Source organism: Oryza glaberrima, chromosome 3, assembly GCF_000147395.1.
Source record: "Oryza glaberrima chromosome 3, OglaRS2, whole genome shotgun sequence".
Classification (NCBI taxonomy): Eukaryota; Viridiplantae; Streptophyta; class Magnoliopsida; order Poales; family Poaceae; genus Oryza; species Oryza glaberrima.
The window spans coordinates 23,397,479-23,417,285 of NC_068328.1; the positions used below are offsets into that span (position 1 = coordinate 23,397,479).

The following is a 19,807-nucleotide window of genomic DNA, read 5'->3' on the forward strand; positions in this document are numbered from 1 at the left end:
ATTTTCTGTCAACAACCATTAGCAATGCCGATAAAATGTTTTGAACGGTATCAGGATTAGTGCTGTAGAGCTAATGTGTTACGGTTACTATTTTCGTACTAAAATATAAGAGAAATGCAAGGATACATAAACAAAATATCTTATATTTTATTTTTAGGATGGAGATAGTAGGCATGTTAACTTTTGATGAATATGATTAGTTAATATGGATAAAATTGGAGATATTAAACTTAGCGTGCAACTATTGGTCAGTAGCAATTGGATTTGGCATTTTGGCATACTCTTGTCTTGTGTCCAATGATTCACATGTTCACATTGGAACTACCGCTATAGAATCTGAAGTCCCCGGAGTACCTCTGCCCATCACCTTTCCACTTTTCTCCTCCTGATTCCTTCCTACCCATCCTGATTCCTGATATCCAAATGGGCATGCTGAAAATAGGCAAGAACTGCAGTGTTTGCAAGGAGTGGCAAGAACACTGCTACTGGAGCCATATGGCCGATGACTGTAAGCACTTCTTGACGTATATGGTTGGGGACTTCACCGAGAGCATGGTGAGAAAATCAATCATCTCAGGCTTCCATTTATATGTTCTTTTCTCATGTTCTTTCTCATTTTTTTTCTGTACACAATAAAAGGCGCCTAAGTGCAAATAAATCTCACTCCATAAGATTTCTTTTTCATGTATTCCCCTGGTCTATATATTGATATCACTGAATAGATTGACTGACCTGTCATTTCTGCAGATCGTGCCTAGTAGATTTGCCAACAATTTCAACGGGCACATTTCAGAGGTCGTGAATCTGAAGTCACCTAGCGGCAAAACATGGAGCATTGGAGTAGCCAACAGTGACACCGGTGAACTAGTTCTTCGGTCAGGCTGGAAAGAGTTCGTGGATGCTAATGGCGTCCAGGAAAATGACTGCCTGCTCTTCAGGTACAGTGGCGTCTCCTCCTTCGATGTGCTCATCTTTGATCCGTCCGGCTGCGAGAAGGCGTCGCCGCATTTCGTCGAGAACCGTGGATTTGGGAGAGAAGAGAAGTCTGCAGGAGCTGAAGGAGGAGGCAGAGATGGTGACAAGAATGGCCATCACCAACACCAGCTGGAGATGACACCCCACAAGAACAGCAGCAGGTGCAGGAGCATCCCCAGTGCATGTAAGCGCGGATTATTCAGTGATGAGATAGGTATGTATGTCACACAACACAACACTGTAATTTATTTTTTTCTTTGATAATTGAAATCAATATATACAGCCCCTGCATCATCGAAATGAAATGGGTATGTCGCACAGCACTCTAATAAATTTATTTTCTTGGATAATGCTCTGTCTGTTTTATATTGTACGACGCTTTGATTTTTTTTTTCCAGATCAAACTTACTTGTTGAAGTTCAGCTAAATTTATTAGAAAGTTTAGCAACATCTTCATCACCAAATTAGTTTTATTAAATATATTTTTTCTAAAAACTTGATATGATCAAAGCGTCTTATAATATGAACGGATAGGGTAGAAATCAATCCAGACTCTGCATCATTGACATGTATGCGGCCATGGGCATTATTGTTGTAACAACTAATATTGGTACATACATGCATAAACGTGCTTGCAGAGCAAGATCATCGCGAAGAGAAGAAGGAAGGGGACGATGAAGACGAAGACGAAGACAAAGATGGAGAGGACAGGTACTACTTCTGCAGGCACGGCGGGCGAGTGACCGAGTACAACCTGAGCAAGGGAGACAAGGAGGAGATCTCGCGCGTCCCCGTGCCGGTGGAGCCTGGCAACCCGGTGTTGGTGAAGGTCATCCACGCCAGCCACCTCCTCTCCAGCCGCTACAGCACAGTAGTAAGTGTGAGGCATTTCTCGTCACATTTTTCAGTGAGATTAATTTCATGGCTGAAATATAATGGTGCATTTCTTTTGGTCAGGGCGTGTCGCCGGAGTTCGCCGGCAGGTACCTGGGGCCGGCCATGGCGAGGGAGGTGGTGATGGAGAGGGGAGGAGGAGGAGGAAGAGGGGATCAGTGGCACGTCCGGTTCGTGCGCCGGGAGAGCAGCCGCGGCTTCCACGGCACCGGGTGGCGTCGGTTCGCCCGTGACAATGGCCTCCTCGCCCACGACGTCTGCCTTTTCGAGCTCAGGTTGGTGGACGGCGCCGGCGCCGGCGACCGCCTGCGCCGCCGGCCGAGGCCGACGATGGCCGTGCACGTCCTCCGGCGGGTGCGCGGCCGCTTCGTGCTGATTCGCTGACCAACCATCCATGTGCAGCTCAAACTGGTGAACTGATCTGAGCCCAACCTGGTCGCCTCTCTGCTCGCTAGCTCTTGCTTGCTGCTGGTCCTGGTGACAACTAGTGCATCTGTAATATCTGGTCAGGCTGTGTCTAATTCGTAGTACCAAGTTGTGTTAAATTCGGTGCTACGTTACAATAATTTTAGGATGAAGGAAGTATGCACGTACGTACCTGGTGATGATCAGGCTTTCTGGTCTGATTAATGTGGACCTCTGGTCTGATTATGTGGTCAGTGGTCTCGGGGAACATTAGTATGGAAGTTGTTCTCCGTATCTTTCTTCATACCAAACCAGTTTAAGGTGCAAAACACAAGATTCATGGTTAGCCTAGTACGGACCCATCGTTTTTCTTATTCGCGGAATAAGTCAAACGGTATATTTGCAAATAAATATTAATTTGTGAATAAAACTTTTATATACATGTTCTGAGCGATCTAAAAGCAAATGCTGAAAAATAAACTTCGATAAAAAAAACCCTCAAAATCAGCTCCAAATTTAAGATTGAAAATTTAAATTTTGGCTAATAAGCATAAGCATAAGCGAAAAGATGAGGCCCTTGTTTACAAGTTAATTAATTTGTAGGTCTATACCAAAGCCAACTAGACTAGTACACTATTACGGAGTAGGGTTGTCAACGAGCCGAGCTCAAGTAGCTCACGAGCCTCAAGTTTTTTTTGGGAGCCCTACACAGGAGGCGACCCAGCTCTATCCACCACCGCCTCTCCCCTACCTCCTTCCCCGCCTTACTGTTGCCGGTGCGAGTTGCCCAGGAATCATGGCAACAAGCCAGGATGCCCGTGGTGGGGCAACTGTTTCGTTCGCCTTCCTGAACACCGAACGGAGAGAAGGATAGTGATCCAGTGCTCCCTTGGCCGGATCTAGAGGCCACTGGCTAAAGTGGAGGAGGATGGAGAAGCAGAACAGCAGGGCAACCTTCGAGGAGGCGAGGTCATGCTACGTAGGGTGGCTAACCTCGATAAAATTGGGGTGCGGCTGGTGATGGACACGTTGGTGTGGCCGGCAGGCTAGATCGGCAGAAGATGCTACGATTGACGAGGCTGAGGATAGTGGTGCCGGAGGCTACTGAGGGGATGGGAGTAAGCACCCCAGGGGCAGCTCATCCTCTTCCCTCATACTTTGCTACCATGACAAGAGGTGGAGCCTAATGACGGTTGCGAGGTTGGAAGGAATGATGAAGGCGGTCACTGGGTGTGATGGCTGTCGATTTTTAGGATCGGCAATATAATTTCTAGGGTGCACAACATCAAGGAGGGATGGTGACACAATCGTTTATACTGGTTCAGACCCTCAATGCGAGGTAATACCTAGTCCAGTTGTTTGTGGATTAGATTTGTGTTGGTTGTGAATGGTAGAATACGTAGGAGTATGGCGCTAGTCAAAGTAATAAAGATAATACTCCCTCAATCAAAATATAACTACTTCTAGTTACAAATATAGCTGTATTTTAAAATAGAGGAAATACGAATTTACAAGAGAAGAGAAGAGATAATTTCAAAGGGGTGAGTGCATGCGCATCGTGGGTGTCCGCGTTTGTATTGTGTTTCTAGAAAAGAGAAGAGTTAAATTATTTTAGGATATAAAATAATCAATAATGTAGTTAGAGAAAGAGTGAATTGTTAATCTAGTCTAGCGAGTAGGAATGAAGCTTATCTGACTTTACAGATTTATCACATTATCATCGCGTCAACTATATATTATATAAAGTTTGGTTTTTCAGTATGAGGCCGTCTATAATCTAATAATCTCAAGATTTATAAAAATAGATCTGACGTAACTACATACATATACAGTTGAGCCGCTGATATGTATATCCTACTTTTCGCCGGACATATTTATATCCTACTTTCCTATTGCTGTCATATGTGTCACGGCTGAAATACACAGCAGCTAAGTTACCGACACGTTCTCATCGGAACTATCGCTGCAGAACCTCCTGAAGTCCCCGGAGTACCTCTTCCCGTAACATTTTTCCCTTTCTCCTATGAGACCTCTGCCTAGTTTCTAGATTTCTTCGTATCCGTCCTGATATCCAAATGGGCATGCTGAAAATAGGCAAGAACTGCAGCGTTTGCAAGGAGTGGCAAGAACACTGCTACTGGAGCCATATGGCCGACCACAGTAAGCACTTCTTGAAGCATATGGTTGGGGATTTCACCGAGAGCATGGTGAGAAATCTTCTCACTTACATTTTAGATATATGATTTTTCTCCTCTTTTCTGAAAGTATCTGAAGCTGGGGGCACATGAGTCAGTTTGAATAACTAAAAGGGATGAACCATCAACTGAATATTCATTCCCCTGAAAAAAATTTGCAAGCTCCATGCGAGAGTAAGATTTTGCATTTAGCCTTCTATGGTGTACAGGTACTCAAGCCTTTTCCAGCCTTTTTGAGGGGCCATCAGGCCATGAGACCATATAAGGCTAAATGCAAAATCTTACTCTCTCTCTCTCTCTCTCTCTCTCTCTCTCTCTCTCTCTCTAAGATTATATTTTGCATGTCTTTCCATGGTAAACTCAAGCGCTTTTTGTTTTTGAAGTAAAGTAAATTCAAGCACGAATCTCTCTATTCATATCACTGTGTACCTCAGAAAGAACTGAAGTATGAAAAAAAAAAAACCTGAATCAGTCAACCTGCTATTGCCGCAGACCGTGCCTGCTAGATTTGCAAACAATTTCAACGGGCACATCTCAGAGGAAGTGAATCTGAGATCTCCTAGCGGCGAAACCTGGAGCATTGGAGTAGCCAACAGCGACGCCGGTGAACTAGTTCTTCAGCCTGGCTGGAAAGAGTTCGTGGATGGCAACGGCATCGAGGAAGGAGACTGCCTGCTCTTCAGGTACAGCGGCGTCTCCTCCTCCTTCGATGTGCTCATCTTTGATCCGTCCGGCTGCGAGAAGGCGTCGCCGCATTTCGTCGGGAGCCATGGATTCGGGAGAGCGGAGAACTCCGCCGGAGCTGAACAAGGAGGCAGAAGCGGCCGCCCCACGCCGCCGATCGTCGACGGCGATAATGGCCATCGCCACCACCTGGAGATGACGCTCCACAGGAACAGCTGCAGGAGCATCCCCAGAGCATGCAAACGCAGCTTATTCAGTGATGAAACAGGTATGACAACACAACATCAACACTATAATAAACTATAGTTCTTGTTTTTTTTTTCTTCCTGTAATGATAACTCAATCCAGCCTCTGCATCGAGATGTATAAGGCCCTGTTTGGTGAGCTTAATATGAGAATCCGCTGTTTGGAAGTTAGCTTCTAAGAATTTAGAGAAGCTGGGTTTTCTAGCTTCTGGTCCTAGTTTATTTTCTGGATTCTACAACTACATATTAGGAGAATCGGGTGACAATGTGGACTGTTTGAGGAGCTGGAGATTCTTAGAGAATATGCAGCAGGTAAAAGCTCCCAAATCGGCATTGTAACTTATATGCGTGTCTGCCACCTGCAGAAGCGAAAGAAAACGATGGCGAGGATGAAGATGAAGATGTTGTCGCGGCCGCGGAGGGCGGGCGCTACGGGGAGTACTACTTCAGCAGGCACGGACGGGTGGCCGAGTACAACCTGAGGGAGGAAGACAGGGAGGAGATCTCGCGCGTCCCCGTGCCGGTTCAGCCCGGGAACGCGGTGTTCGTGCAGGTCATCCACAGCAGTCACGTCCGCAGCAGCAAGTACTGCATTGTAGTAAGTGACTCACCTTCATCAAGGTTAAATCTCCGGCTATAGCTGCCGCTCATGTCTCCTCCTCCTGCACACACTGCACATACCAAATGGCATTGCATTGCAACATTGCAGTTTCATTTCTTGGCTGAAATAGGGAAAATTTAAATTGGTGCTGCTTTTGTTTTGATGTCAGGGGGTGTCGCCGGAGTTCGCGGGTAAGTATCTGGGGGCGGTGGAGAGGGAGGTGGTGCTGAAGAGGGCCAGCAGGGGAGGGGAATGGCACGTCCTGTTCGTGCACCGGCAGAACACCCGCGGCTTCTACGGCGCCGGCTGGCGTCAGTTCGCCGGCGACAATCGTCTCGTCGCCCACGACGTCTGCCTCTTCGAGCTCACGATGGTGGACGCCGCGGCCGGCGGCGGCGGAAACCGCCGGCGACGCTGGAGCCGGCGGCCGACGATGACCGTGCATGTCCTCCGTCGGGTGCGTGGTCGCTTCGTGCTTCTGCGCTGACCTCCTCGGGCTACCTGCCGTATGTGTTTGGACTTTGGACTCGGGAGCAGCACAACTGAACTGATGAACTGAACCAGCTATAACCTGGTGGCCTCTGCTTTTGCTCTTGCTGGACCTGGTGGCAACCAGTGTATCTATACTGGTATGTAATTATGTATGTACGTATGTACCTGGTTGTATCTATACTAGTATGTAGTATATGTATGTACCTGGTGATGGTCAAGCTTGCACCTCTGTACTGATGGTGATGGATGTTCTGATGGATGAATCTGCAGCAGCTCTCGTGATGTACTGTGTGTGGCAAGTGGTCTCGATGAACATCATCATCAGTATGAAAGTTGTTCTCCGTATCTTGCTTCACTTCATACAAAAAGTACAGCGCTTACAGTAGAGCCTCACAATTGTTTTTAGGCCCCATATGGCAACAAACGGTGTCAAAACAAGAAAAGCCGTTGAACAGGCCAGTTTAAAGTGCAAAAAACACAATATTTCGTGATTAGCCAGGCGACACCCAAGGTAAATCTCTAGTTTCTGTACCAGAGCCAGCTAGTAAACTTAAGTTCACTTCTCACGATTTTCAAATGATCCGCATTAGGAAACAGGTTGCATCGTTATGCAGTAAAAAGAACATGAAAGCATGGCGGCAACTTTTACAGAACATAACGAGTAGCCGGTTAACAGAGGATTATTAATGTAGTAATCATGTTGACTGTTGTTTTCACTACGGGACTAGGAAACTAAAAATAGGGAGTTTCTTTTAACTTCCCATTAGGCAGGAAAAAACAGAGGAGCCACAAAGCTTCTGTAAACCTCGCATCCTAGCAGCAAAAGGAACAGTAATGTTTTCAAGCCTCAATTACCTGCAAAATAAGGTGGCATTTCATGAGGATAGACCCAAAAAAAAAATAGTAGCGACTAAGATGTGTACAATAAATTAGTTTTTTGGCACACCCAATTAACATGTTAGTTCTCAAATTACTGATGCATGTTTGGAGAACTATAATAACTTAGAAAAATGTTTATTCTTACTTGAAAATGAATAGAATGGGAAATCCTTGGCATGGACATTATATAGTCAATGTCAGTTGTTGAATATATAAGGGTTCTCAGATCTTTCAGCACATAAGCCCCTAATCACGAAAATAGTGGGTATTGGGTACATACATGTTGCTGATCATTAAGATTTTTAACATTTAAAGAAATAGAACAATTTCAGTCTCAGACAATAGTAAAAAAATAATGGTCAGCCACTCGGCCCAAACTTCTGGCATTAAAGACAAGACATAGGAACTTAGGGTTGAAACCTCTCATTTTCACCATTGCTCCCCCCCCCCCCCCCCCCAACACACACACACACACACCACCTAGGGATGCAAGCGGGTTTTTTTTAGCCCGCTTATCTCACTTCTAGTTCATTTTTTCTTTTAAATTTTGTAATATCACGTAAGAAATGAACTAGCAAGCGGGTTTTTATGCGGGTAGTAGGACTACCCACTTGCATCCCTACCCCCACCCAAACCAATATTCTATTCCATTTCAGTTATATAGATTGGATTAGTCGATTTATCAACAAGTTCAAGATTATTAAAACAGAAAAACCAAGCTGCTTCAACATCAGCACCTTCACTATTCTTTAAACTGGCCTCCCAGGCGTCATGCATCATCTCCATTTCCTAACAGATTTCAAACACAGAAATCCTCAAATCAACAAAACATAGTATTGCCAAAAGAACTTTTAGAAGCTAGTGTATGTGGAGAGGACATGCTAGCAAAGTGCAGTTGTTTGCACAAAAATAGGCAGTCTAACTGAAATGAAATAGGTGTATTATATCATACTGTACATGAATAAATAGTTCATAGTACCAACACAATGAAAGAAGAGAACATAGTGCAAAGCATGGGTAAAGAACCATTGCGGATGATGGTAATAGCAACCGATACAGAAGCGCCAAAACACCCAATATTATTATTGTATCACAGCACACAGACTTATTCCCATGGTTACAAAACAGACATTGGATGTGCATTTGTACTGTTTGCAAGAATAATCTTTGGGCTCAGGGCAGAAGTACCAAATGATACATCTTGCTCACATGTTTCATGAGTCAAACTTACGAGAAATAATTAGCACATTACTTTGCACGCCAAAATTAGCCTTTTAAGAGAATCCAAAAATTGAAACAGCCTAAATAGCAAATAAGGGCACGAAAGGAAAATTTATCCCAAATTTTTAGACTGACATCAAGCACTAAACCCAACATACCAGCAGGGTCCAGGATGGTATACCTATCGTACAGGTGGCTCTTAAGAGTCATTGCCATCATTGTTATACAATTTCTTTAGTTTGTTGGTGTAAAAAGTAATGCTTAGGGAAAGGGGCGACATACAGCATTTTAGGGAAAGTGGTCCCAAATCATTCTTTATGCCCTCTGCATCAACCATCTTTCCCCTTTTCCCCTATCCAATTTTGATGTCCTTATATTAGTTGTTATGCAACTTCACCAAAAAAGCAAGTAAAAAACAACATGAGATAAACCCCGCACTCTCAGTGTATTGCTAACTTTGGTCATTCAACAACAGAACTATAGACAGCGAAATCAGATTCCATAACATATCATCATTAGATTATTAATTGTTATATGGTCAAAAATTGCCAAAGTTAAAAAGTAGCACCAGTGGAGTTCTCTTTCAAAGTGTAAACACTGTAGAGTTAAGTTAACCTGCAGAATAGTTATGTTCACCTAGCAAAATCCTCTTAATCACACACATGGAGAATTAAGCCTACCCAATACAATGAAGTCATGCTAGAGCAGTGCTGTAAAGTAAGGTTTACAAGGCCAAATACAAGGAATGGGTACCCCCATCCTTGTAATGCTTAAGCACATACAATAATTAATCTGCAGAAGTGGCCGATTAATTATGCCATATAAGCGTTGTGGTGACGTGGCCACACAAAACCACTTGTTCCTTACTAGAACCTTGCTTTGAGTTCTAGGTCAAGTTGTATATGCTAATCTAGCTAAACCATACAATCTATTATATCATACTGACCGCACTGTTGCCAAATGCAAAAATTGGGTTAAGAGAAATACTAATTAAGTAGCTAACAGTCTGATCAACAAGTTATTTCAACCCTGGACAAAAATATTACACAATCTTAGATATGGAAACACATGATCACAATCCTTAGCATGTTATCAATGTTATGTTCATAAGATTTGATTCTGGTCAGATGGTTACTAACAGGAAGCAATGAACATGGACATGCCAACTTAAACATCATAGATACACTTTGGCACAAAGGCAGCATCATTTGTGTCACGAATACATTAAGAAAAACATTACACACCATTAGTAGCCCCATTGATGATTTATTATTTATGTCACGGTGCACATTCCAGCAAACAATTTTCACTCGTAGAAATAAAGATATACAAACATGAAGCACACAAGCATAGGCATACATCCAAATCAAGACATCAAAAGTGACTTTGCAATAAGAGATGCAGAAGTTCACCAAAATTGCTCTAACAGACACCCACAGCCCACAACCCGGGATTCATCAAAGGTGGCCATTTTACCAATGCAAACAAACCAAATCATAACGGTAGTTATCAATTGCACAAAACACATAAACTAAGCATCGCATCTGGAATGGAAGCAGCATTTTTTTTTTTTTGACAAATAAGATGCCATAAGATGGATGAATAAATATATCACGATTCATGATGACTAACTCGCTACCGATCCTGGCAAGCGCGGCAGAAGTGGGTACCCTGGGAGAGCTCACAGCACGCCCGCACGCTCGCCGACGGGTGCCCGGTCAGCCTCGCCGCCACCGCCGCCGGCGACCCCATCATCGCCGCCGCCGCCATCGGCCTGTTGCGAAGGCCAAAATCACCGAGGTCAACATCACACCATCCAACATCTAGGGTAGCGGATTCAGGAGGGGGAGTGCGGTTCGCCCGGTTACCTCGCAGCGGCAGCGGCAAACGGCGTGAAGGCAGCGGGGGGGACGCGGCGTGGTGGAGCGGAGGGGAGTGGAGCTGGAGCCGCGCGGACGCGCGACGCGGAGGCGGCGCGGCCGCGGACGGCGGCGAGGAAGCAGCGGGAGGCGGCACCGCGCAACGCCATGGCCCTGGAATTCGTCGGCGGCGGTGGTCGTGGTCGTGGGGAACGGCGGATGTGGCGGCGCGGCGCAGGGTTTTACTAGGTTGGTTGCTAGCACAGTGATGGGCTAGCCAGATCCACCACCATCACAGCCCATGGGCTCCTTCTTCACAAGGGAGGAAATTTGGACCATCCCCTGTACAATAGCCGTTTGGGTGCTCTTCTTCATCTCGAAGTTTTTTTTATCGGAGGGAAATTGCTTGCAACAAGATTGTTACTACGACTACTTGCGAAGAGTCCAAGACCCTACAAAAAAAAGGACTTGGGGGTGAGCTGAATTCTCACGTAGTAAATTATAAGGTTCAACGAAAATGAAGAACATTTAGTGTGCTTTCTCAAGGGAAAACTGAGAGAAAAATCTTACTTTTCATTGATGAATGTGTTCTTGTTACAACTGAAAGAACCCGAAAAGAATCGTCATATTACAGGTCTACAACACCCATCACCTCCTGTGCCTTCCGAATTCCGGAACCAAAAAAACAACAGAGGAGAAAGACGAGAATACATGCCCTGATTCCTAAATCCTAGTAGTAGAATCTACGGCAACTAGAACTCCACTATACTAGAACGCCTCCGGGTAAACTCTCTTGAGCACCACTACCGACTTGCCGGCCGTGGTCGGACAAGGAGCTGCTGCATTCTTGCTGCAGACTGTCGGTGCAGAGGAGGCGATGTCGGCCAGGGCAGGGGAGGCCGCAGCGGGCGGCATCTTCTTGGTTTCTTTCCTCGCGACGCGCATGGTGGCCTCCGGCGGCTGGAAGTTGCCCGTGTAGAGGATGGTGAGGTAGCCTTCCTCGGCAGCGGAGACGACCACCGCAGAGAGCCACAGCACCAACTGCCTCCCGCCACGAAGCTTCCCCACCCTGGTGCGGACACTCACGGTCGTCCCCGTCATGATCTTCTCCAATGTTGCCGGGATCGGCGAGGACCTCCGCTGCGAGGAGCGCTTCTTGGCGACGACTTTTCTCTTGGTTGTGACGGCGAGCTTCTTGCTGCTGCCGTCGAGATCGAGGTCGCGCTCGCGGTGGATGTTGCGCATGGAAACATAGGAGTACGACGACGACGAGCGCCGCTAGCTGCGTAGCCATGTACACCGGCATGGTGGTGGCGGGCTGGAAGTGGAAGGAGGAGACAATTGAGGCGTAGGCGAAGAGAAGGATGGGGAATCTGGCGGCGTGGGCCTAGGGTTTATAGCCCAATCAAGTAGCAGCACGCCGATTGGAAATCGGAGTGGCTAGCGTGTGCTCGAAGCAGAGTAGGCGGTTCTGAGATAGTACAAAGTTGATTACTGAGACGAGTGTTGCCATTAATGCGCTCTAAAACATACAATACGATTCGGATTTCATATTGCTCAAGACTTTGAGGTAGCGTCGCGCTCGCGCTCACGCCATGCCACGACGCGCCACGTGCTCTGGAGCACACCATGCGTCGCCTGCCGCCTGTTTGCCAGTGGTCGAACACCTTGGGGACAAAGCTGAAATCGATCGCATTATTATCGGCGTTCACAGTGATGCAGCATTGTAGTCCATGTATGTGGCTGCCGACTGCAGAGCAAGAGCGGATCCAGAAATTTTCTTAAGCCCGGGTAAGATTAATAGTAAATAATTAGTATATGCTAATTCATATAACTCTATAGATTAATAAACCATTGAAGCAGACATGTATGAGCAAGTTGAATGGTAGGCTATAAGTCAACTATATACTTACGTAGAGGAGAGAGAACAAGAGAAATGGTGAGTGTTAGCTCTCATACAGAGTTAGCTATATACATTCCCCTAAGCAAATGCATTAATTACATAGAGAGAAGAAAACAAAATTAGAGGCAATCTTGTAGCTAATATATTATACAAGTTAATTCTTAGATTGACTTTATATAGTAACTAGTAGTAAACTGGTTAATAGATAATGTCATTGACGTTTAAACGTAACACATGTTTCTCCTAATTAAAAAACAACCAACATGGTCCCCTCAAGAAATTGGACAAAAATCCATCTCTTAATTATACCCTTCAAATAGACTCCAACCACTCTCCCAATGCACCCATGAGGGAGGAGGCGAAGAGTTGGTAATTAGGGCAACAATGATCGTCAATGGTTAGAGTCCTTGGAGCTGACATAGATGACACTATATGAAGAGAATAATCCTTCGCTTTCCTTCCCTTTCCTTCTCGGCCTCCTTTCGCCAACAATCTTTTCCTGTTGATGATGCGAATGGGGTGGGGAAAGAAAACGTAATAGAGGGTGATGTTGGTTGCATGGATCAGAGCAGGGGAAGAGATCAAAGTTGGGAAGCATTCTAGTTATCGCGCGATGTGGGTGGGAGGGAGAGGGCTTTATTTTGTTTGCGCACCGTGGTTTCTTTTGGAACTATTTTCTAGTACTTGTTTTAGTAAGAGACTAGCTATATACCTTTCAACAGTTTTTTTTTAAGTAACTTTTAAATGTATTTCATCATGAAACTCACATTGTACATCGATCCTTGCCCTTGGCTCGTTTTTGAAAATTTTCCAACCTTGCTCGCATGCATCTTGATGCAGATATTAAGGTCCACAAATCGACAGTTTTCTTAGAGAAAAACTATCGACATTTTTTTAGCAACTCCATTAAGTAATGCCCTATTGTTTGTCTAAACTGCCACTTGGACCTTTTTGCCCCTTCCAATACTGTTGCCTAGTTGATCATGACACATATGTGTGCATTGTGGCGGATAAACACTAGTAGTACCATGGAGTGTTAACTAATCTACTGCGTTTTTTTCCTTGTTTGTGACCGTCAACCCAGAGAAGCTGTTAACAGTAGATTGTGTAACTAATCTGCTGTTAAGTTGTTTATCTATTTAAAAAATACATGTCTACCAAACTTGTTTCTTGAGCTGTGTTGCAATTTTGGATTTTTGGATGATGTTACAAGGGAGAAAGAAAGGAAAAGTCTGTCTGGCTGAAAGAATTTGATACCAAAGAATCAAAGGGTTAGGAACACCAAAGATGGTAAATTGTCCAGAGTGGTTTTTTTAATCGATCTGGACTAGCAGCAGTAGTAGGAACGTTTGAGAGCAGAATTGCAGGCTTGCAGTTGCAGTGCAGCATTCCCATGAGGCCAGGGATGCTGCTCAACAGGCAACGAGCTCTCCCCATTGCCAGTGTCTTTCAGGTTTGACAGCCGACGCAAAAGCTAACAGAGATGCGAATTTACTATAGAAGAAGTTCAGAAACTGCAATAACAATGGAGGCCACTTCAACTGAAATCTCTGGATCTGCCTAACATGAAACCCTGTAGCATTTTATGCCTTTGATGAGAGCAATTTAACAACTAGACTTGATAAACCAAACCAACAGATGGAAACCGATATGGGTAGTCAGGGAATAACAGTACACACTACCTGCAAAAAGGAACTTGAAAATGCAGCACAATTAGATGGTGTGCAAGATTAAAAACCAAGCATGCTGTTAGTGCGGTTACAAGGGCCAACCACTTCTAATTAGATGGCAGTGCCAGTTTTCAGTTTTGTACCAAATATATTGATTCCAGATTTCTAGTTAGATTCTGCAGAAATTCATTCTCATTTTTCAACACAAATCATATTAAGAAGCTTACTTGCAGTTCCCTCCACATTTTTTCATCCGGGCTTGGGACCGGCAAAGGCAGTGTTAAACCGCAAAAAAAAACAAAAACAAAAACAAAAACAAATAGCACAACAAACAATCAGCAAAGCACACAGTAGTCACATAAGGCAAAAAAACCCGCTTGCACACAGATCTGAACATAAGGCAGCACGAACAACAGATAGAAACACAAGAGTGAGATCAAATTGAATTTATGAACAAAAATTCAAGCAGGTTATAGCTTCTACAATCTAGTCTGGAAAATAATATTGCATGAGCTATTGTAAGCAATATAAACACCAACTGACTGGAATTAGTAGGAAGAATTGGTCATGAAATTAGTCATCTGAACCAAGAATCCTTTTAATCATCCGGGTGATTGGTATTCGAGAAAAACAATCATCAAGGTTATTGAATCGTCGGTAGAAAGTGACCAATCCAAATCCAAATTTTGTTGTGGTCGACATCGTCGAGGCCTCCTATGAAAAATGTTCAATGCAGTAAAATGTCTCCATGTCAGAACGCAATTGACTTTCAACTGATCTTACATATGTCAACTTGGGAAAGGAAGGCCACAATGGGGCACATTCAGTTTTAGTACATCATAGATTATTGGGGTCTCCTAGACTCCTACTGCAGGAGCACAAATGCAATAAAACATATCCATGTCAGGTTGCAGTTCGGTTGTATAAGTATCAACTTGAGCAGAGGAGGGTAAAACTAAGCAAACACCGGTTCATACAAAGTTGAACACTAGACATAATGTGCAACAAGATACTGTTAGGCAACTGAGATAATGAACATACAATTGAAGATGGCTGAAGTCTGAACTACACAAAATCCACAAATCTTATCAAACTTCTTGGTGACCAATTTTTGGTAATTAATGATGCATATCAAAAAATTGTTGACCATCCACTAACTGAGTAAGTATAGATATTCCAGCCCTTCTTTTCACAACCGCATTGTATGGATAGATCAACCCAAATTACTTTCAGTATTGCAGTGGTTCTAGCATTTGCTAAAATTGTTACTTGCATTAACAAGAACTTGAGCAGGTAAGTTAAAGCAGACATAGTCCATAGATCAGCTTGCGCACCAAGTTTATGCTTCAAGCACAAGGGGTTCAACGCTACTGATAAGAAGAGACAAATTGGCCGAGTCTTTGTAGAACCAGTGGTCAAACACAGTTAATGATCTAAGATGCACCAAAGAGATCAAACCAATGATTTCTTTCAAGTGTCAGATACTTCCTAGTAGAATCAATCGGTGAAAATTGCATGCGTGTTAAAGCAGATACCAGTGATATACCAAGTTCCCAAAATTTAAAGCAGGAAGACGAGCAATCACTGATATCCATATCCCACACGACATCGTTAGCTTGAACCCTAGCAGGTACACAAGACCTTCATCAAACTCTACAAACCAATATGTACCATGTTAATTGTGTCTTTGATGCCATCATTATTTCAGTCAATTCCTTATCTTTGGGTGAATTAACTGCAAGCGGAAGTTTTTGAGGAGCCTGTGTCATGTGCTGTCAACATGTATTTGAATTCCAGAAATTCCATGGCTATCTGCAAATACAATCTTGTGGCCTAACAGTATACTGGCTTCTTGTTCTTGATTGCTGAAACTAAAGAAGAATTGCCAAAGACCATCACTACAAGACTGACCTTATAGTACGGGAGTATCATATTGACGTCTTCAAGTATGATGAGGCCATTCTGAACTACTATTTAATTCTGCTAGGATGATAATCAAATGATTGTTCATAGTTAAAATAGCCGTTGCAACCAAAAGAGGCCATTCTGAAAGGCCAAATAAGTTTAGGTAATAAAAGAATCTACTATTTAATTCTGCTAGGATGATAATCAAATGACTGTTCATAGTTAAAATAGCCGTTGCAACCAAAAGAGGCCATTCCGAAAGGCCAAATAAGTTTAGGTAATAAAAGAATATGTAACAAAAATAATTATATATTGAATAATCCTACAAGAAACATTCAGAATTTATTTTCCACCAAAAGAAAGTGAATAAATTGATGGAAGTAGAAAACAAAGTGTGTAAGATCAGATGTTTTGCCTCTTGCAAGAACCAAGTGTTGTCCAGTTAGCAACAGATTGTTATGCATTCTTTTTCTGTATAACACCTCATATAATAAAATTTGCACCAACTGTGACATAACTAAGCCTGTGATTCAGAAGCTATCGACACTGGTTTTGAATCTTATGGTGATCATTATTGGATACTGAAACTATAAAGAACCTTTTCAGGAAATTGTTTAAACTATTAGATGGTCAGAAGGAACTGTAAATCCTTTTGTGTGCATATTCAATGTTGAACTGCTGGAAAGTGAAAACCAACCAAACAGCCATTGGTTAAAATTGGGTAGTCATATAACAGGTAAAAAATAGTGTATCGATTTAAGTTATCTCAGAACAGATTTGTCTGAAGTTTAGGAAGACAGCACTTAGGTCTTCCAGCTGTGGACTTTTATCTACTTCAAGTCCTGAAAGGCCTTAGAATGTTGGACCTCTGCAAATCAAATCCAAGTTCAAATATTCAACAGCATAAAAGATTTTGTTGGTCTTTCTGAAAAATGATTTGAGATAATAGAATTAATAAATCTGTAAACAGGTTTTACTCCGCAGAATGTCTTGCAAGGTTATCAAAGAAACTACAAGAGGAAGAGACCACTATATGTTTATTTTGGCAAAAAAATACTTAAATATCACAACATGCATGAAAATATGTCACAATGAGAGAGGAATAAGTCTGGCTTATGAGATAGGAATAAGACTGGATTGAAGAATCAGCAACTGAGCACACATCCAAACAAATATTGTTTTACACTTTGTATCTTCAAATGCCATGTCTGCATTGGATCAACAAGGGACATATGTTTAGTCTGAACAGTTTTGACTAACATAGATTATCAAGAGAAATCAGGGAAGTTGGTTAAATCACAAGGGAACATCCAGCGTGGTTCCAAAATAACTAACAAGCCATATACTTCTAATTGCAGGAGAACAAGCGGATAAGTATTGTTGGAAAAATTAAATTTAAGTGTTCACATGAAGAAATCCAAACAAAAAGTTTTTTTCCCAATGCATGATCTTTGGTCAAACCGAGCTTCAATGCAACTCCAAACCTTAACTTGTAGATATTGAACAACAAATCCACCACTATTGATAATAATACAGACTTCATAATACCGTTGTAACATCATGGGGCCATGAACCACAAACAAACATCTACCCTTCAATTCAACTCCACGTCCACCCTTTGGCATCATCTAAAGGAGCATAGAAACACATATACCAAACAAGATAAGTTTTTCAAAAAAATATAAACCAAAGGTACGGAACTCCCACCTTATGTAAAGACTAATGGGTCTGATAGCTGGCCAATTAGGTGAGATTCCTCAAAATGCCAAAACCTAAGATAACATAGAGATAATCCAAATCAAGATAATCTATGAAACGACCAGACCTTGTATGATGACCCTACTGCATGCCCTTCCTCAATTTCCAGATACTAGCTTTGTCGCATGCTCATTTTTCTAGATCCGCCCTGCAATCACATGCGAACAAGAACACCACAAGACACTGAATCTAGAGATAATCGACCAAACCCAGAAAGTGGTATATCACAAACCAGACAAGTCAACTTCTTAAGAAAATATCCACGTCACCATGGACAAAAAATAGAATCTGCAAGCAGAGCATAAGCAGCACCAAATGAAATATAGACACAAGAACAAGAGATGCAAGGCAAGAGAGCACTAAATAGTATATAGTTGTCTTGGCTTGAAGCTCCAAAACACACCCTCGAACCCTCCCGTCTTTGTGGGCATTGAATTTTCAATAAGGGGTTGAAGGGAAAATGCTAGTGGTTCAGAAAATTTCAATTGGAGTTGGATTGCCCTTCCAAAATGACCGAAAATAGGCCTGAAACAAGCAAAATACTATCTTCTATGAATCTTTATTTAGGTGGAAGCTGCTTAAACATCAGACAAATTATGTCATGGTGGGTAAGAGGGATAAGCCTGGCTTTAGAGAGGTCAAAGAACATCCAAATCTGTATTGATTTTGCACTGCAGTTCTGAATGTCGTATCTGCAACTCCAACAAGCCAGTACTCCCAATTGCTGGACAAAAAAACTGGACTGCAAGTACTGAAAGTAAATGAGTTGGTGAGTATATTGTGGCTTCATGGTCTTTTTTCCAGTTATGTGATCGTTGCTCCAGTCAAGCTTCAACCTTTTTAACTTGCACATATCTGAGCAGCAACAAATCCAATCAGGGTTGTCATAGCTATTGCAGCACAAACTTCGTTATATCAAAATAACCATCAACAAAAAGCAAACCCTTCTGCATCATCTAAACAAGAACAGAACTCATACCACAAAAAGAACCAACTCAGGTTGTCTTGAATCCACTCAAACTAGGGGATAATCCAACAACCGTCCATCAGGGAAGACCACATAAGAATGCCAAGACAAACGATCTGTATTCTGAAATCGCTTAATCCAGATAACATAATCTCAAAATATCAACCAAAACCTTGTATGCCCCTTCGTTGACATACAGAGCTCCAATTCCCAGACCGACCCTATGACTATATCATGCGAACAAACAACATAGGCATTGAACTATACTTAATGATTGAGGTACAGTGATAGAACACAAACCGAACAAGTCAACAGCCTCCAATCAATAACCTTGGGAGAAAATTAAAGAATCTGTGACAAACAAGGAAAAGCAAAGGCACACCAAAATTATAGCTATATGTCGTAGAGAGCAATTCTGATGACCGAAACAGAAATTGAACGAGAAGGGAAAAGTTTTAGGCAGACTAGCAAAAGTATGTTCTGGTCGTAGGATTCTCCTGTAGTCCCATCTATCTTGAAGCTCCATAACTCCTACACAATTCCATCTCTGCAGGTAAATCCGAGTATTTAAATTCTACCTTTGTGAGAATTTAAGGGTAGTGATTTAAATCCTACTCAGAATCAGGTTGGCCTTGTAAATTTATGAACTAGACCTGCAGTGAGAAAGAGACCATTTATTCGGGAAGAAATTCAACTCTGTAAATATTTAACTTCTAAGTGATGAATTGAAGAGAGGTGATTTTGAAGATTTCACTCAGTATCAGATTGGCCTTGTAAAATTATGAACTAGACCTGCAGTAAGCAAAGAGACCATTTATTTGGGAAGAAATTCAACTTTGTAAGCATTGAACATCTACTAATGATTAAGAAGGGAAAAGGGTGGTGATTTAAGGCTTCACTCAGATTGGCCATAAAAATTATGTGGAGCCTTGCAATGACCAGGAGACTTTATTTTGGAGGAAAGTAGTCTAAGCATAAACAAAATCACTTAAAGACTGAGTGGCATAGGGGTGAAGTTGTCTGGAGTTTGCAGATATTAGTATAGACCGAGGCAGATATTGCAAATTCCATCTTTGCAATAGGAGTATCTGCAAGAACTACAAATTACTGACATGTAAAAGAACGGGTAAATCTAAGAACTTAGTTATCAAAGA

At 42.7% G+C, this 19,807-nt stretch overlaps 3 protein-coding genes across 4 annotated transcripts; 2 read left to right on the forward strand and 1 right to left on the reverse strand.

Annotated features, from left to right (window-relative positions):
• The first annotated feature begins 311 nt into the window (after window positions 1-311).
• On the forward strand, window positions 312-2,594 carry LOC127766993 (B3 domain-containing protein Os03g0622100). Its single transcript, XM_052292188.1, has 4 exons — window positions 312-555; window positions 748-1,189; window positions 1,614-1,849; window positions 1,933-2,594. Exons 1-4 carry the CDS (start codon window positions 424-426, stop codon window positions 2,251-2,253), a joined length of 1,131 nt encoding a protein of 376 aa, XP_052148148.1. The 5' UTR covers window positions 312-423; the 3' UTR covers window positions 2,254-2,594.
• A 1,657-nt stretch (window positions 2,595-4,251) lies between these two features.
• Window positions 4,252-6,520, forward strand: LOC127766992 (B3 domain-containing protein Os03g0622200). Its single transcript, XM_052292187.1, has 4 exons — window positions 4,252-4,481; window positions 4,962-5,421; window positions 5,764-5,996; window positions 6,169-6,520. The coding sequence occupies exons 1-4, from the start codon at window positions 4,350-4,352 to the stop codon at window positions 6,484-6,486; spliced, it is 1,143 nt and encodes a 380-aa protein (XP_052148147.1). The 5' UTR covers window positions 4,252-4,349; the 3' UTR covers window positions 6,487-6,520.
• A 488-nt stretch (window positions 6,521-7,008) lies between these two features.
• LOC127766999 (uncharacterized) lies at window positions 7,009-10,670 on the reverse strand. Of its 2 annotated transcripts, XM_052292198.1 has the most exons (4): window positions 10,460-10,667; window positions 10,262-10,365; window positions 8,108-8,159; window positions 7,016-7,346 (listed from the first exon to the last, which is right to left on the reverse strand). In XM_052292198.1, exons 1-3 carry the CDS (start codon window positions 10,618-10,620, stop codon window positions 8,140-8,142), a joined length of 285 nt encoding a protein of 94 aa, XP_052148158.1. In that variant the 5' UTR covers window positions 10,621-10,667; the 3' UTR covers window positions 7,016-7,346; window positions 8,108-8,139. The 2 variants fall into 2 exon arrangements, with proteins under 2 accessions (XP_052148159.1, XP_052148158.1); XM_052292199.1 differs by lacking the exon at window positions 8,108-8,159 and having other exon boundaries at window positions 7,009-7,346; window positions 10,460-10,670.
• Between the last annotated feature and the right edge of the window lie 9,137 nt (window positions 10,671-19,807).

Bases quoted from the DNA above. Each gene is read 5' to 3' on its own strand.
- LOC127766999 (XM_052292198.1), bottom strand. From the start codon at position 10,620: ATGGCGTTGCGCGGTGCCGCCTCCCGCTGCTTCCTCGCCGCCGTCCGC. The intron at 10,366-10,459 runs GTAACCGGGCGA...CCTTCGCAACAG, and splicing joins TTTGCCGCTGCCGCTGCGAG to GCCGATGGCGGCGGCGGCGA. The intron at 8,160-10,261 runs GTACCCACTTCT...GAAATCTGTTAG, and splicing joins GTGCTGTGAGCTCTCCCAGG to GAAATGGAGATGATGCATGA.
- LOC127766993 (XM_052292188.1), top strand. From the start codon at position 424: ATGGGCATGCTGAAAATAGGCAAGAACTGCAGTGTTTGCAAGGAGTGG. The intron at 556-747 runs GTGAGAAAATCA...TCATTTCTGCAG, and splicing joins GGGACTTCACCGAGAGCATG to ATCGTGCCTAGTAGATTTGC. The intron at 1,190-1,613 runs GTATGTATGTCA...ACGTGCTTGCAG, and splicing joins ATTATTCAGTGATGAGATAG to AGCAAGATCATCGCGAAGAG.
- LOC127766992 (XM_052292187.1), top strand. From the start codon at position 4,350: ATGGGCATGCTGAAAATAGGCAAGAACTGCAGCGTTTGCAAGGAGTGG. The intron at 4,482-4,961 runs GTGAGAAATCTT...CTATTGCCGCAG, and splicing joins GGGATTTCACCGAGAGCATG to ACCGTGCCTGCTAGATTTGC. The intron at 5,997-6,168 runs GTAAGTGACTCA...TTTTGATGTCAG, and splicing joins GCAGCAAGTACTGCATTGTA to GGGGTGTCGCCGGAGTTCGC.